The 15,788-nt window shown below is 33.4% G+C and overlaps 1 protein-coding gene across 2 annotated transcripts; it reads left to right on the top strand.

The window, feature by feature from the left end:
• The first annotated feature begins 436 nt into the window (after positions 1-436).
• Positions 437-14,966, top strand: shop (shopper). Of its 2 annotated transcripts, XM_068770638.1 has the most exons (12): positions 437-590; positions 1,986-2,143; positions 2,714-2,828; positions 3,269-3,447; positions 4,391-4,544; positions 6,785-6,974; positions 8,209-8,252; positions 9,616-9,703; positions 11,531-11,723; positions 12,832-13,032; positions 13,715-13,884; positions 14,785-14,966. In XM_068770638.1, exons 1-12 carry the CDS (start codon positions 565-567, stop codon positions 14,911-14,913), a joined length of 1,647 nt encoding a protein of 548 aa, XP_068626739.1. In that variant the 5' UTR covers positions 437-564; the 3' UTR covers positions 14,914-14,966. The 2 variants fall into 2 exon arrangements, with proteins under 2 accessions (XP_068626739.1, XP_068626738.1); XM_068770637.1 differs by lacking the exons at positions 13,715-13,884; positions 14,785-14,966 and having other exon boundaries at positions 8,206-8,252; positions 12,832-13,046.
• Positions 14,967-15,788: the final 822 nt, after the last annotated feature.

Here is a 15,788-nt window from a genome sequence, read left to right as displayed (position 1 = left end):
TGATTAATATTATGCTCGATGCTTCGATTTATCGGGACATATTTTAAATTTGATTTTATCTATTATTAAGAAATATATTTTAAGGTAAGGATAAAATCTGTCTTCCTCGTTTATAGATTTGTGGCATTTTTCTGTACACAATTATTGTAATGTACAGGCAACCTTGACAGATCTGTCAGATAGGGTTTTTGACTTGTCAACTAACGGTATTATATACCTTTTAATAATAATCAATAAATAAATATATTAAAATCTCGTGCTAGTACCGATCCTTCAAGGATAATTGGGACATTCAAGGATTCCCAAAGATTATTTTTTTTTTAATTTTTTTGATTTCTTTTATTAAAAATTATTAAATTTATAATAGCAACACCAAATATATGTCAAAACAAATCTGACGTAACTATTTGTTTTGATGGTCGGATCTTATGTTAGATATCTCATCGATAACATGAGTTCAATGAAGGTTAATTTAAAAGATTGCATTGTTTAAAAAATTGATAGTGAACCTATGTTTGCTTTACAGCATTACATTGATTTAAAAATCTTGAATAGTCTGGCAAAATGTCGCTTCGTAAACTTATATTAAGGCAAGTAAAAACTTTATTACATTATTAATTTACTTAATATCCGTTTTAATTAAAACACTGCTTATTTATAAAAAAAAGTAATCGGCAATGGTTTTTAAATGGTCTTCCAAGCTCAACAATACTTCGTTCGTATTGAATTTACCCCTGTTTCATACGGATTAATTCTTAACTATTGCAGATGTATTTTTCTTTATTAAATTCTCCACCTGAAGGTGGTGGATCATATAAATATTTTGAATTTATATATATTCGTCACCAAATGCAAAACATTTAAATAGTGATATTTTTTTGAATATCGAAATTCTAGAAACCGATGGAATATATAAAGTTCTTAGTCGAAACATATAATGGAACTCCAATATTAATAGTCTGGTTAATAGATTTACCCCAGCCAGGCTAAAACACTTGAAATTATAATTAAACAGCTACTTCACAGTAATGTCTAAGGGCATATCACTGTTAGGTAGTGCTACTATAATGAAAAAAATTTAATCCTGCAAAAAGAGCTATTCATGCTATTTATAATGTGGTGTCTTCAAGAGCAAAACTATACAATTTAACCATGCTTGCCATTTATACATGTATAAAAATGTATTTATGTACATAAACCGATTTTTGCAAAAACCTTATTTTTGATACCTAAAACTTAATTTTGTTAACTTAGTGAATCTTTCTATTGTCAATATACATACAATTGGATCATAGATAATGTTCAAAAAGTTCCTATTGATATATTTAAAAGAATTATGTGTGATTTACTAAACTGTAAAGGACTTCTTAGAACATAGTTTATATAGAACAAAGTTTATAATTCTATATTCTTTTAACTATTTTCAGACTGAACTGAAAAAAAGCCTGTATATACTATGTCATTTTTTAAAAAATCCAATTAGAGAGAGTTGCCGGCATAGCTTTTTATTATATTAAACTTGTTTTGGTTGAATATATTTTATATTTCCCAATAGCACTTGTTAAAATTAAACTCATACAGTGTAAAAATAATAGATGGCTAGTTGAACAATAGTATTCATTTACTAAATTATTTTAAAGAAGAAAAATGTAATAAAAAAAATTACCTTCTTTTTCTGTTATTTTGTATCTGTCATCTTGTTGGTTACCGGTCATTAAATTTTTAATTAGTCTTTATTAATTTGAGTTTAATCAACATATACAATTTAAAAAAAAAACAAATTATGTTAATGTGTAATATTTCTTTTTAAATAACATTGTATTTTTTTAATTAAAATAATATTTTTTTTTAAATTTCTGGAATACCTTAAAAAAAGGCACATAGAATTTAAATTTTATAAATTCTATGTGCCTTTTTTTTTAAAATCCCATGTGAAGTTGTGTTATTTATTGTATTATTTTTTTTAATAGAACATTACATTCCAGGTCACTTCTTCAACATAATAAGCTGAAATATTTTCCAGTCGTATCACAGCATCACAATTACTGGAAAGAAAGAGATTATGAGGACAAACACAGAAAGAGCAAAAGAAATTTTACAATTACTTTGTTTGGATCTATTTTAGTTGGTTCGACAATCACAGGTATTTTGAATGTTACTAAACAATGTACATTACTTTATAATAAGAAAAAAAACGTAATGACACATTGTAAATGTAAGCATGTAAAAATGACAATATACAGTCAATATACAGGATGATTAGTTTTAGGTGTAAATGCTTTAAGATGAATATAAATCTAATTTGGTATTAATAAATCTAGTAATTTTTATTTATTTATTAAATCAATATACAATAAATATTATTGTCCCCGCTTTTATGATTGGAAATTTTGATGACAAAAGAGCTATATGTTCACCTTTTTAAAGCTCACATATAAACAATCATCAACATCTGTCGGAGCTACTCTCCTCTGATCTATAGTATTCAATAAGCTTGAAAAGATGGATAAAGGTATTTAATCATATTCGAAACACTTCAAGGTATATGATGACATGTAAACATTTTTTTATTAAGTATATGTTGATAATACAAGAGATAAAATGTCAATTGTTAATAGATATATTATTTTATTAAAATCAAAACAATCACTCTATTGCACATGACAACTAAAATATAAAAGCTCGTGAAGTTAAAGTCATGTGTCTCTTTCAGATGAAAAAGAGAGGCTAAGGGAGAAGAAGAAAGAAGAACAAGTCATAGAGGCTGGTGAGAAAAGGCCTGATCTGCCTACATTTAGAGCGGAAGAAGTCAGCAAACACAACACTATGTTTGTATTTTCTTTTCAGTTCTTTATTTGTTAAAAAAGGGTTCAAATTGTTTTAATGAATCACCAGCATATAAGGTAAATTCAATCAAAAATATCACGGCACTGCTATAGGAATTTTCTTTATCAGTGTGTTTTTGGCACGTGGCGGAAGACCCTTTCTCGTACTCATATTAAAGATGCAATATAAAATATAACTAAAAACCAACAATTCGCCAGCAAAGTTTGAACGTTCAAGTGTAGTGCAGTCATGTTAGCATGTTACTTCACGCAATGCCGGCGCCGTACTAGCTCATTAAAGATGGTCGATAGCCAACTCGCACCGGCGCGAGATCGGCACCTCACTGTATATCCGGCGTCTCGCGTCGGCGCGAGACCGGCGACTGAGTTATTAAATCAAAAGTGCTAAATGTTGAGTATTTAATTCATACACATTTCCACAGGCAAAGCTTTTGGGTGGTATACAGACATGGTGTGTACGATGTCACCACATTCCTGCCCTCCCATCCTGGTGGTGAACAGATTTACAACGCAGCTGGTCTCAGCATTGAACCGTTCTGGAATGTATACGGAATGCATAAGACAAAGGAAATTTATAACCTGCTTGAATCATACAGAATAGGTAAGAGATCTGAATAGTTGTGATGATTTTAAATGACACACACATTCACACAGGCACACAGAGAGACACACTTGCGCGGGTGCTCGCAGACATATACAGACAGGCATAGAGGGAGAGAAAGAGAGAGAGAGACAGAGAGGACACACACATACACAAATTTCTAACAGCTTACCTGACATCTGATTACACTATATTATAAATAATTTAATGAGATGTCAGAATAAATAAATAAATAATGAAGCATTTCCGAAAACAATCAACATTTGCATGCAGAAAGAAATGTTTTTTACTTTTCGCTTACTTACCTATAAAACTAGACTAGTGTATATTTTAATTATATATCAATTTACACACACACTAACATATATATATATATATTATGAGAGCCAGCCAGAAACCTAACCGAAAACTAAGCCTATAGTTGCTCTTTTATAATAAATTTAATAATTAAAATGTAAATTATAATATCAATCATGTAAATGAGTTAATTTTTTATTCATTGTATATATGTGTCTGCCTATTATTAAAAAATGTAACAAAACAAATTTTCTTACGTAATGTACTTAAAGTGTTAATAATATAAGTAATTGTTTAATGGAATCAGGCGTTACCTTGCGGAAGTCCATCCTAAGTAAGAAAAGGACCAATATTTAGCCACTTTCGCACATGCAGTGGTTGTCGTGCAAGAAAGTGCACCGCCCGCTAGCCCGCTGATAAATGCGTATGCGGCAAACAATGCGAACTACACAACCACCATTGTTAATTCACTCAACACGTGTTTCTCCTCTCCACGGGGCATCTTCAGGAGTTATGTTACACCGATTAGTGCCAAGTGTTTGGCACTAATGGCTGGCGGTGCACTTTGATACACGACAACTACTGCATGTGCGGAAGTGGCTAAATATTGGTCCTTTTCTCACATAAGTAATTGTGTTTTTCAAAGGAAACCTCCACGATGAAGACATAGTCGACCACAGCGACGAAGAACTCTGGGTAAGGGAGCCATGCAGGGACAAGAGACTCATTGTGAAGACTGCGAAGCCATTCAACGCTGAAATACCACCAGAGTATCAAATTGCTCACTTCGATACACCCAAGTAAGTAATTACTTATAATATATTGACTTTTGCATATTATTACACACTTAAGCTTATATGTTGTATTTACTTGTATACCAGTGAAGCATAAGTGCTGATAAAAATTGGAAATATGTGGGGTATATATAGGTGTATATATTTTTTCTTTATCACTGTCAGAAATAACTCTCATTCATTTTATCCCAATCGAAGGTTATTTGTGTCGATTCGATGTTTAAAGCAGAAATGTTTACATCATGAGAGATGGTAATAAAATCGGTTATCAAAACAAAAAAAAAACTTATTTGGAAAACCGTGTAAAAGCGAAAACGTGTAAAACAATTACCGTGTAAATCGTGGGATAGGTGTATAAGACAATTTCTATGGACTACGTTGGTATATGCTTCGTTTAAAGTTGTTATTAAAATTGTGGAAACTTTTTTAATAGTTTATTCTTTTATATTTTAAATTATCACTTTGATATCTCAAATACCAACTGCTTTACCGACCACGATAGACGCCATCATAACAACATTAATAACAGCGCCATCTATGAAGTGTCAAGGTTAAATAGACGCTGCTTTACCAACATTACAGTACCCAGCGATAAATATATTGCACCTTTAGAAAGAGACAATTGGCTAGTTCTGGCTACGTACAGCATTATCTCTGTTCCACCCTACCTATGTGACGTTTTGTCAGTCGTGCGACAGAGATAACGCTCTACGAAACTGAAATCAGCCGATTGTCTCTTTCAAAAGGTTGTTGTGCAATATTAATCGCAGAGTATTAAAGAAACTAGTTTCTTTATATGTGTTTACTCTGATTTATTTACCAGAAAGGACCTGTACGGTCTATCTATAACTTAAAAGCTATGATTCACTCACAGAGGTGTTTTTAAAATTGATTTTCTTACGTTATTTTTCGACCTTAACACATTCCATGCCATACGGGTCGTATACGACCCCCGCTGCACTTTCCGTTCAGGCCATTTGCAGTTCTCATTGAAAAACAAAGGATTCTTAAACAAATTAACTGTAGGCTCGAATATAGATAACTTCGCATCACGCATGCGTGTACGTAATGCATATTAAAATTTATATATTACTTTGTCCCGCTAATCATAGCCTTGCTGTTATTAAAAAAGGATAAAGCATACGTCTTAAATGACTCTTTGTTTTTAAACTCAGGGTCGTATACGCTCCACGCGGCCTGAATATAAAATCTTCAAAAATTGTCGCGGCACGGAACGTGTTAAACTATCTTGTTTGAAATATAGTACAAAGATAACTCCAAGATGAGTCAGCACATATATATATTTAAAAAGAATATTCTAGATCGTTCACATTATTACACATTACATTTACACATGCGTTGAGTACAACGCCATCTAGTTTAATCGCTTGCAACAGTATGCTGTTTTATCGACACCTGTTTTGTAATTTAGCGTCATCTAGTGAATTATCTGTAATATATACGTCATGTGAAGTTTGAAAGGCTTTTTTGCATTGTATTAGACGTAACTAGATGACTTTGTAACACTATATGAAAATAAATAGAGAATGAACGAATTTATATTAAGAGTAAATAAACCATTTAACCAAGACAGCAACAAACCTTTCTCTAATATATGTATACGTATGTATTATATTCTTTCCTTCCATGTCATATACTTCTTTTTAAATATTTATTTAATAGTAATTATATAATATATGGATATGTATTAACATCTGATTCGCAAGGCGTCTTTTATTCACAAATCAGATGGTTACCCTTCTTTAACACAAAGTATACTTTCGCTTAGTCTAAACTTGGCTTCCAAGTCGCTCAAGAAATCACTGTCCAAATAACTTACCAAATAATCACTTTTTATCAACGATCGTAGATCTTAATCTTATAACTCGAAAAACAACACTGAACTGTTGTCATGGGGAGTACACTTATACTACAGATAAGGGTCTAGTAAGTTCGAGATAGTACTCGGTTAGAATTTTCGAGAACCGTACACAAAAATTTATAAAGAACTACAAGGGCATTAAAGAAAAAGATATGCTGAAATTAATTATAATTTACTATCTCTCTTTAAAGACTTTGTACTGATAGAAGTTATAGACTTCCATTCCAGCTACAGTGGTCACCTATTACTGAGTGATTAGAAACAGATGTTCTATTCCCATGGTGCATTAATTAATTAAAACTCCCTCATCCTTTGAGCCATATGATGGCGAATTCTCTATGACACTCTTTGTTTTTTTTTTCAGCGAATTGTTTTACGTGCGCCAGCACATGCCTGTTCCAGAGGTGGATGCTGCCAGCCACCAGGTCCGTGTGGTTGTGGAGGGTACTGGCAGCGTGACAACGCTGCCGCTGCAGCAGCTCGATCAGTTCCCACGTGCCACCTTCCGTGCCGCGCTCATGTGCGCCGGCAATAGACGCAGCGAGATGGACAAGGTGAAGGACTATAATATCTTTTTAAACGATTTTATTTAGTTCGACCCGTACGGAATTTATTAGGATCAAAATTAGAAATTGAAATTTAAGCACCTTCCCGTTGTCAGATTGATCTGAAATTTGGTACACATAATTAATTTAGATGACAATACAACATAATAAAATCAATAACATTACAAATTTAAGATGGCCGCCGATACAAAATGGCGGATTACGTATTTTTCCTTAACCCCCTCAATATGGGCATCAAATGAAAGAGCTAAACTAGTAGAACACGATGATTATGTCAAAATTTAAAATTCAAGATGGACGCCGTTCCAATTAACAGACTAGGTACATATTTTTGCACAACCACCACAATATGGGTATCAAAAAACCGTTTAACTTAAAAGTTTTTTAAATGTATTTATTTCGTTTTCTATCAGCCATTCATAGATACAAACTAATAACAATTGATATATTAGTGATATTGATATATTCTCGTGTTTTCTTGTATCTCGCAAAAGAAAATTTCATTCGAAATTATTTGATATACACGATATAATTTAAATCTCATTGCAATATGACTGCTTGCTGTGATTCGTAATTATTAGTCTATTCTGCAGAATGCGCTGGATTATTGATCCCTGTTTGTTAATGTTTTTGTTTTGTTTTATTGTTGTTTTAAGGTAACAACTGTAACTAATTTTATATTTCTAAGTTTATACTTTCTTACTGCCTTGAATATATTAGATCAGACTACGACGCGTGACAGTTTCAACACGTGACGTCAGTGGTAAGCGGGCCGGGCCGGACTGACGGTCGGCCGAGTGTAACAACAACCTTTCTTTCATTTATCTGTAGGTAGTCAGTGAAACTGTGAAAAAATTCTCGAATTCATTTTACTACATTGAATGCTATGTTTATAAATACTTCATGTTTTTTTTTCTTTTATTAGACACCCTATATATATATATATATATATATAAATTTCCTTTTCAAATTTAATAATTATTGACTTAATTCTTTCTCAAGTCTGGTGAATAGTATATCTGTGTCTAATTTATTTATTTATCTAAACTGTATTTTATAGAAAACTACCTTTGTTTTAAGGCTTACCCCTTTATGTTGTACTATTTCTATCCTTTTTATGTACAAATTTCAGTGATCGATGACTCAGCAGCGGTCGTCAGCTTAAACATCCTGTATAAAGAATAATTTTCGACGAATTAAACTTTTCTTTGTCTTAAAGCAGGTAAAACCCGTGAAAGGCATCAGTTGGGCGGGTGGAGCGATCAGGTAATCAAAGTTTCTCTTATGTTTTTAAGAGGAGAGGAACTGCTTTTACTTTTTTGGGGGGAAGATAAGGTGATGTTGGACTAACATCTTCCTTAGTACAAGAAATAGAAACGAAATTATTATACCTTTCTCTAGTCTCTATGTAAAATTAAGAAATAATAGAATCTAAATTGTCAGGCAATAGATTAAAAAAGTCCAAAAGAAGTCCTATTAGTTCATGCTATGTAACATCGTGCTGTATAGCTAAATAATTCACACTACGTAGCCTATGCTATATAGCTCATGATATAGCTTGTGCTAAATAACTCATATATAGCTTTTAGGCTCACTATTAGCTATATAGTATATGCTGTTTAATTCATGCTGTACAGGTTATGTTAAATAGCTCTTGCTATATAGCTAAATAGTTCATGCTATTGGTCTTACGCTGTATAGCTCTTGATATGTTGTTTATGCTATATAGATCATGTTATATAGGTTATGATGTATATCTCTTGCAAAAGAGGATTATGTTTGACTTCGAGATTCAATTAAAAATTCAAGTTTTTTATTGTTATTACTATACATATTTTCAGCGATATCATTTATCGCTAAAAATATGTGTGTCTGTGAATAAAAGGAAGCGTTTGAATCATTATTAGCCGCTTTACCTTTTTATTTTTGAAAGATATCATCATGTATGTGCTGAATTAGATCCTAATTTCTGTGAAATTATACCCTGTGGACATTTTTTGATGTGAACAATTAGATAGTAAATATAAATTTACATTTTTCAAATTGAATTGTTTCTATTATTCATTTAAAATTATTCATAGTGTAAACGCGTCTTTACCGTCAAAAATAGTGCACAATCATGATATAATATTTATTTTTATTTACGTTTATTTATTATTTATTTGAGTTGTGTACAACTTTCATAATATTTAGGACATGTGAAATACTAACTGAATAAAAAAAGTATATTAAGGTGGTTTCGTTAGATGATGTAGATTCATCCTTAACCCTTAAATTCATGGTTTTTTATTGCGGCCTGGAAAAAAATGTTTCCTGGTAGGTATTTAGGTTCATATAACATAAAAAATTGAAATGTCAAAAAAAATAGATTTTCCGTCGAAACTTGTCCAATTTCTTTTTTGAATCTCAATATATTTATTATCTATGATCGTCAAAGTGCGTTCGGAAACACATACCATTCGACTTCAATAAGATAACGTGAAACGTGATATGTATACATTTGGCAACAAGATGCATGGTTAAGTCTAGGGTAGGATGAATAAAAACCTTAAGTTATTTGTAAGAAAAAATTAAGCGAAGTTTAGTAAGTTTTGTGTGGAAGTCGATGGAAGTTTGTCTTTCATTTCAGCAACGCCGTATGGAGCGGAGTGTATCTACGTGATGTACTCCTACATTGTGGTGTGGACCCAGAAGACGTGGATGGGAAACATGTCATCGTGAGTACATATATATATTGAGACTAGCTGATCCCGCAAACGTTGTTTTGCAAAAAAAATTGATATTTTAATTTACAAATAAAAAATAAGGGTTGATCGTAGAGGGGTGAAAATTTATGGTTGTATGTATTCTTGTATGCTGTATCATAAAAAAATAAAAACAAAAAATTTCGTTAAAAAAAAAAAAATTTAAGTGTGAACAACCTTTATCACTTAGGGGTATAGAAAATAGATAGTAGCCGATTCTCAAACCTACTGAATACGCATATTAAATTTGGTAAAAATCAGTCAAGCCGTTTCAGAGGAGTTCAAGTTCAAACACCGTGACACGAGAATTTTATATATTAGATTTTTAAATACCGACCAAACAATCAATTTTTATAAAACTGAATTTAGCCCAAAAGTACGTTATGTTTGATACACTATGTTGTCCAAATTTAGTTTACCTTTGATACACTTTATGTAATATTCGAGTGTTGACCAAATTTAGTTTACCTTTGATACGCTTTATGTAATATTCGAGTGTTGGCCAAATTTAATTTACCTTTGATACGCTTTATGTAATATTGGAGTGTTGTCCAAATTTAGTTTACTTTTGATACACTTTATGTAATATTCGAGTGTTGATCAAATTTAGTTCACTTTTGATATACTTTATATAATATTCGAGTGTTGTCCAAATTTAGTTTACCTTTGATATACTTTATGTAATATTCGAGTGTTGTCCAAATTTAGTTTACCTTTGATACGCTTTATGTAATATTCGAGTGTTGTCCAAATTTAGTTTACCTTTGATACACTTTATGTAATATTCGAGTGTTGTCCAAATTTAGTTTACCTTTGATACGCTTTATGTAATATTCGAGTGTTGACCAAATTTAGTTCACCTTTGATATACTTTATGTAATATTCGAGTCTTGTCCAAATTTAGTTTACTTCTGATTTACTTTATGTAATATTCGAGTGTTTTGCAAATTTAGTTTACTTCTGATTTACTTTATGTAATATTCGAGTGTTGTCCAAATTTAGTTTACCTTTGATACGCTTTATATAATATTAGAGTGTTATCTAAATTTAGTTTACTTCTGATTTACTTTATATAATATTCGAGTGTTGTCCAAATTTAGTTTACTTCTGATTTACTTTATGTAATATTAGAGTGTTATCCAAATTTAGTTTACTTCTGATTTACTTTATGTAATATTAGAGTGTTGTCCAAATTTAGTTTGCCTTTGATACACTTTATGTAATATTCGAGTGTTATTAAAATTTAATTTACCTTTGATATACTTTATGTAATATTAGAGTGTTGTCCAAATTTAGTTTGCCTTTGATACACTTTATGTAATATTCGAGTGTTATTAAAATTTAATTTACCTTTGATATACTTTATGTAATATTCGAGTGTTGTCAAAATTTAGTTTACCTTTGATACGCTTTATGTAATATTAGAGTGTTGACCAAATTAAGTTTAATTTGAGTAAGAAAAGGACCAATATTTAGCCCCTTCCGCACATGCAGTGGTTGTCGTGTAGCAAAGTGCACCGCCCGCCAGCCCGCTGATAAATGCGCGTGCGGCAAACAATGCGAATTACACAACACATTGCCAAACACAGAGCACTATAGTGTTAAACACTAGCACTAATCGGTGTAACATAATTCCTGAAGATGCTCCGTGGAGGAGTAAGACACGTGTTGAGTGATTTACCGGTGACATATATATATATATATATATATATATATATACAGATAATTTATGACACACATAGAATAATCTAGTGTAGTTGAAATGTAGAGTATAGAAATATCCTGTATGTGTCTTTGTAGTTAACCGGGGCTGACGTGGATGCGACTGGACACAACTTTAGTACCTCGATCCCACTACGTGAGGCGTTAGACGCGAGTGCCCACGTACTGCTGGCAACACATATGAATGGAGAACCCCTACCGCCTGACCACGGCCGCCCGCTGCGTGTCATTGTGCCAGGAGCACCGGCGGTGAGGAGTGTCAAGTGGCTCGGTCAGTGAGTTTGATTTTTAAACGGTTTTATTTAGTTCGACCCGTACGGAATTTGTTTATTTTGGTCAAAATTAGAAATTGAAATTTAAGCACCTTCCCGTTGTCAGATTGATCTGAAATTTGGTACAAACATTTAATTTAGATGACAATACAATATAATAAGATCAATAACATTATAAATCTAAGATGGCTGCCGATACAAAATGGCGGATTGCATATTTTTCCTTAACCCACTCAATATGGGTATCAAATGAAAAGGCTATACTAGTAAAACACGATGATTATGTCAAAATTTAAAATTCAAGATGGACGCCGTTCCAATATGGCGGACTAGGGACATATTTTTCCACAATCTCCACAATATGGGTATCAAATAAAACCGTTTAAAAAACCGTTTAACGTAAAAGTTTTTTTACCGATTTTTATTATGTCAATACCTTTAAAGTTTCTTTTCGTTTTTCAACTTTACTACGGACGTATCGTGAATTTTGAACCATAAATATATAAATAAATCATTATTGTTTATTATTCGAACAGTGGTAGTTCAGCTGTAGACGAATTAGCGTTGCGATCATAGATCGCGGGTTTTATTTCCGAGAAACACAAATCTTATATAATTCACACTTTCTGCAGTAACCACATACAATTGCCACTGCTCATAAATGATTTTCCAGAGGATGTGCAGCAGCGTCTTCTGCTTACTAGTATCACACTGGGATCGCCAATCCACCTGCCATGGCGATTATGGAATATCCCCTCATAGATATCTCTTGAGAAAGGCTTAGACATGCAGTGGTCGTCTGTAGACTAAAACTGTGATTCGTGGTCGTGGAGAGACCAAATATGTCCCAGAAAAGATGGTCTAAGTCCTAATGGTTTTGGGATCTAAGTCCAACAAACTCAGCGTAGCATATTGACCCACAAGTTTCCCACACCTTGTCACCATCATGTCAACAATGATGTCATTGTTAAGACGCTAGATGGAGGTGGCTTCCAAACTATCAACCGGAATTTATAGGGGAAGTTAATTCCTCCCTTAAAACTTAAATATTATAAGGTTTACCTCCTTGTTCTGCCTAAATAAATGACCTATCTTTGTCCTGAATAGAATGTATAACGGTATCGGACGAAGAGAGTCCTTCGCATTGGCACAAGAAGGACTACCGTTCGTTCAACCCGTCCACAACATGGGAGGATGCAGATTTCGAACGCGCCCCACCTGTATATAGCCTTCCTGTAACTTCAGCTATCTGCAAGCCGCAAGATGGCGACACTGTGCTCGTGAAAGATGGCTTCATCGAAGCAAGCGGTAAGTAGAATTACCTCAATATTATTTTAACTTACGTATAACTTAGTTTTAAATCTGAGATTAATAGTTGATTATTAAATAAACCTTATAGCATTCAAGAGTTTTTGTTCGATCGAAATGTATGGTTGGTTTGTTGTCTCGTTTACATGAGTGATATTATAATGTACACAACAAATATTTGAAAGAGCAACTGTTGAGTTTCTAGCCGCCTCTTCTGAACAGATCATCGTGAGCCGCTGATAGCTTGCTACTTATAATGTTAAAATATTCGACGATTCAAAAGCGAATGTAAATTAATTATTGAGGAATGATTGAGAAAGGAAGGTGGAATTATGGAATGATAGAAGGAAAAAAAAAAGATATTGTGAACTATGGAAGACAAGGACGAAAATAAAAAATTCATGTGGAAAAAATAGTTAAGAAATAAAAAACCCTGTTTCCAACAAAATAGGGGTGGAAGGAGAGGTCCCAATAGCGGAGGCCTTATAAAAAAAACGAATTATTGAACAAAGATAAGTGAAGAAGGTAGCTGGTGACGAGATGTGGGTAAATCCTCACTAGGTGGTCCGATGACATTATTAAGGTTGTGGAAAGTCGCTGAAAGGGTCATGGTGGTGATCCTTGGATGTCTATACCATCCTATGGGCGTCTATCAGCTGGTATGATGATGAAGTACGTACAGGATACGCATACTCCGGCGGCGGTGCCCGCGTGCTACGAGTCGACGTGAGCGCCGACGGTGGGCGCAGCTGGCGCGAGGCTGAATTGCAGCAGGACTCAGCCGCAGCGAGGGCACACTACGCCTGGACGCTATGGCGCGCGCGCATCCCCGTGCCCGCAGACTGCAAGCAGGTACACCGAAACCAATGCTCAACTGACACCTCTCACACTAAGTACACTAACTCCCTCGACTGCTAAATTTAATAAATACACCAGTATATATGCTCAACCGCTACCGCTCACACTAAGTACACTAACTTCCTCAACCGCGACCTTTCACACTAAATATACAAGTACGGATGCTCAACCGCGACCTCTCACACTAAGTATACTAACTTCTTTGACCGCAACCTTTCACACTAAATACACCAGTACGGACGCTCGACCGCGACCTGCCACAATCTCTAATCTTATTTTATATAGCTATACCTGTATTACTGAAATTTTATTTCACTTGATTCACTTGTTAAGTAGATTTAATTCATGCCTCAATATACTAGAGGGCGTTAGTAGTCGATGTAATGGCGACTCTTTACCTTCTGTGTTATGGGATATAAGGAGATGGATTTTTCACGTTAATAAATCCTTAGAGGTCGACAGCTAGTTTTCATTATATATTCGCATATACATACACTAAATACACCGAGGCAAGCTCGGCCGTGACCTCTCACACTAAGTTCACTAAAATACACGCTCAACCGCGAATTCTAACACTCGGTACATCAAAATTCAGGCTCAGTTGCGATTTCTCACACTTCACACCTAGTTCTAAATCTGTTTAACAGAATCGTTCTATACAGCATAAGAACTCAACGGTGACGTCTCATCCTCGGTACACTAAAACACACGCTCAACTGGGACCTTTGATACTCGGTAAAACAACATAAACCCTTAAACGAAACCTTTTATACTCCGCACGACACCATCCAAATTCTTTCCTGTGACGACATCTATCAACAGCAAACATCACCAAATAAAAGAAAACTTTTAGAAAGCTTTTAGGTCTTATACTGTGTTTCGATCTGTGACTAGACGGAGCTTTGGGTGAAGGCAACCGATAGTAACTTCAACACGCAGCCGGAACACTTCGAGCACATTTGGAACATCCGTGGGATATTAAGCAACGCGTACCACAGGATAACTGTCAAATTGGAACACTGAATTTTGGCGGGAAAACCCTAATGTCACGTTGACATTTGACATCGGCCATTATAAAGTACACTTTTAAAAAATAATATTCAAAATACGTTTTTTTACAAATATCTACACAAATGAGGAAATTAATTTATTTATTTGAGAATTGTATCAAAAAAATGTCGAAATATTCGAGAAAATTCTTTGAAAAGAAACTGAATGTTTTCTAAAATACGCCTGAAATTTATTTCAATGCTATTTCAATCAATTTATCACAATGCTACAAATCTGTTCACTGTTGTTAATGACCCCAACAAAATAAGTTTTCTGGGGAACTTTTTTAAGGCTTTTTGGGTGCATCCCCTATCATATTGAAGACAGAGACCATTACTTCAATTATATTTTTAGTTTGTGTTTTCTTATTACGCTCCTCTTTAAGTTCTTTCACAGCCTCAATTACTCTTCTTCCACTCATTCATTCCTTTTTGGTCTCCTATCAATTATTAACATTCAATTCCCATCTCGCCTCACTTCCTTCGCCACAGCTTTTAAGTATATCTTTTATTATCACATTTTGAGTTTTTGCATTATTTTAATTTCAGGATTAACAATTTTTTATATTATTTCTATATTTTCTTATTGAATCTGAAAAACTTTTCTCGTATATCCATTCCATATAAATGTGTCACGAATGGCCTTGTCTTACTGGAACCATGATAACACTGAACCTTCGATTAAAAAAATAAAAATTAATTTTATCATAGCTTATACTTTTTAGCTATAATCTAATTGTATGTTATACTTTGTATATATTGAAGATATATATAATGTCAAAAGGACAGCCGGTTTTTTTTACCTTATGTAATTAATTATTTGAATAATTAATACAGAAAATCTTGGAA

This window comes from Battus philenor, unplaced genomic scaffold (genome assembly GCF_028537555.1).
Source record: "Battus philenor isolate CCGP_79_NKW_IND1 unplaced genomic scaffold, ilBatPhil1.0.hap1 SCAF_3, whole genome shotgun sequence".
Taxonomy (NCBI): Eukaryota; Metazoa; Arthropoda; class Insecta; order Lepidoptera; family Papilionidae; genus Battus; species Battus philenor.
Note: the sequence above shows the minus strand (reverse complement) of the source record. Positions and strands in the feature narration are given on the sequence as shown.

Bases quoted from the DNA above. Each gene is read 5' to 3' on its own strand.
- shop (XM_068770638.1), top strand. From the start codon at position 565: ATGTCGCTTCGTAAACTTATATTAAG. The intron at 4,545-6,784 runs GTAAGTAATTAC...TTTTTTTTTCAG, and splicing joins GCTCACTTCGATACACCCAA to CGAATTGTTTTACGTGCGCC. The intron at 6,975-8,208 runs GTGAAGGACTAT...GTCTTAAAGCAG, and splicing joins GACGCAGCGAGATGGACAAG to GTAAAACCCGTGAAAGGCAT.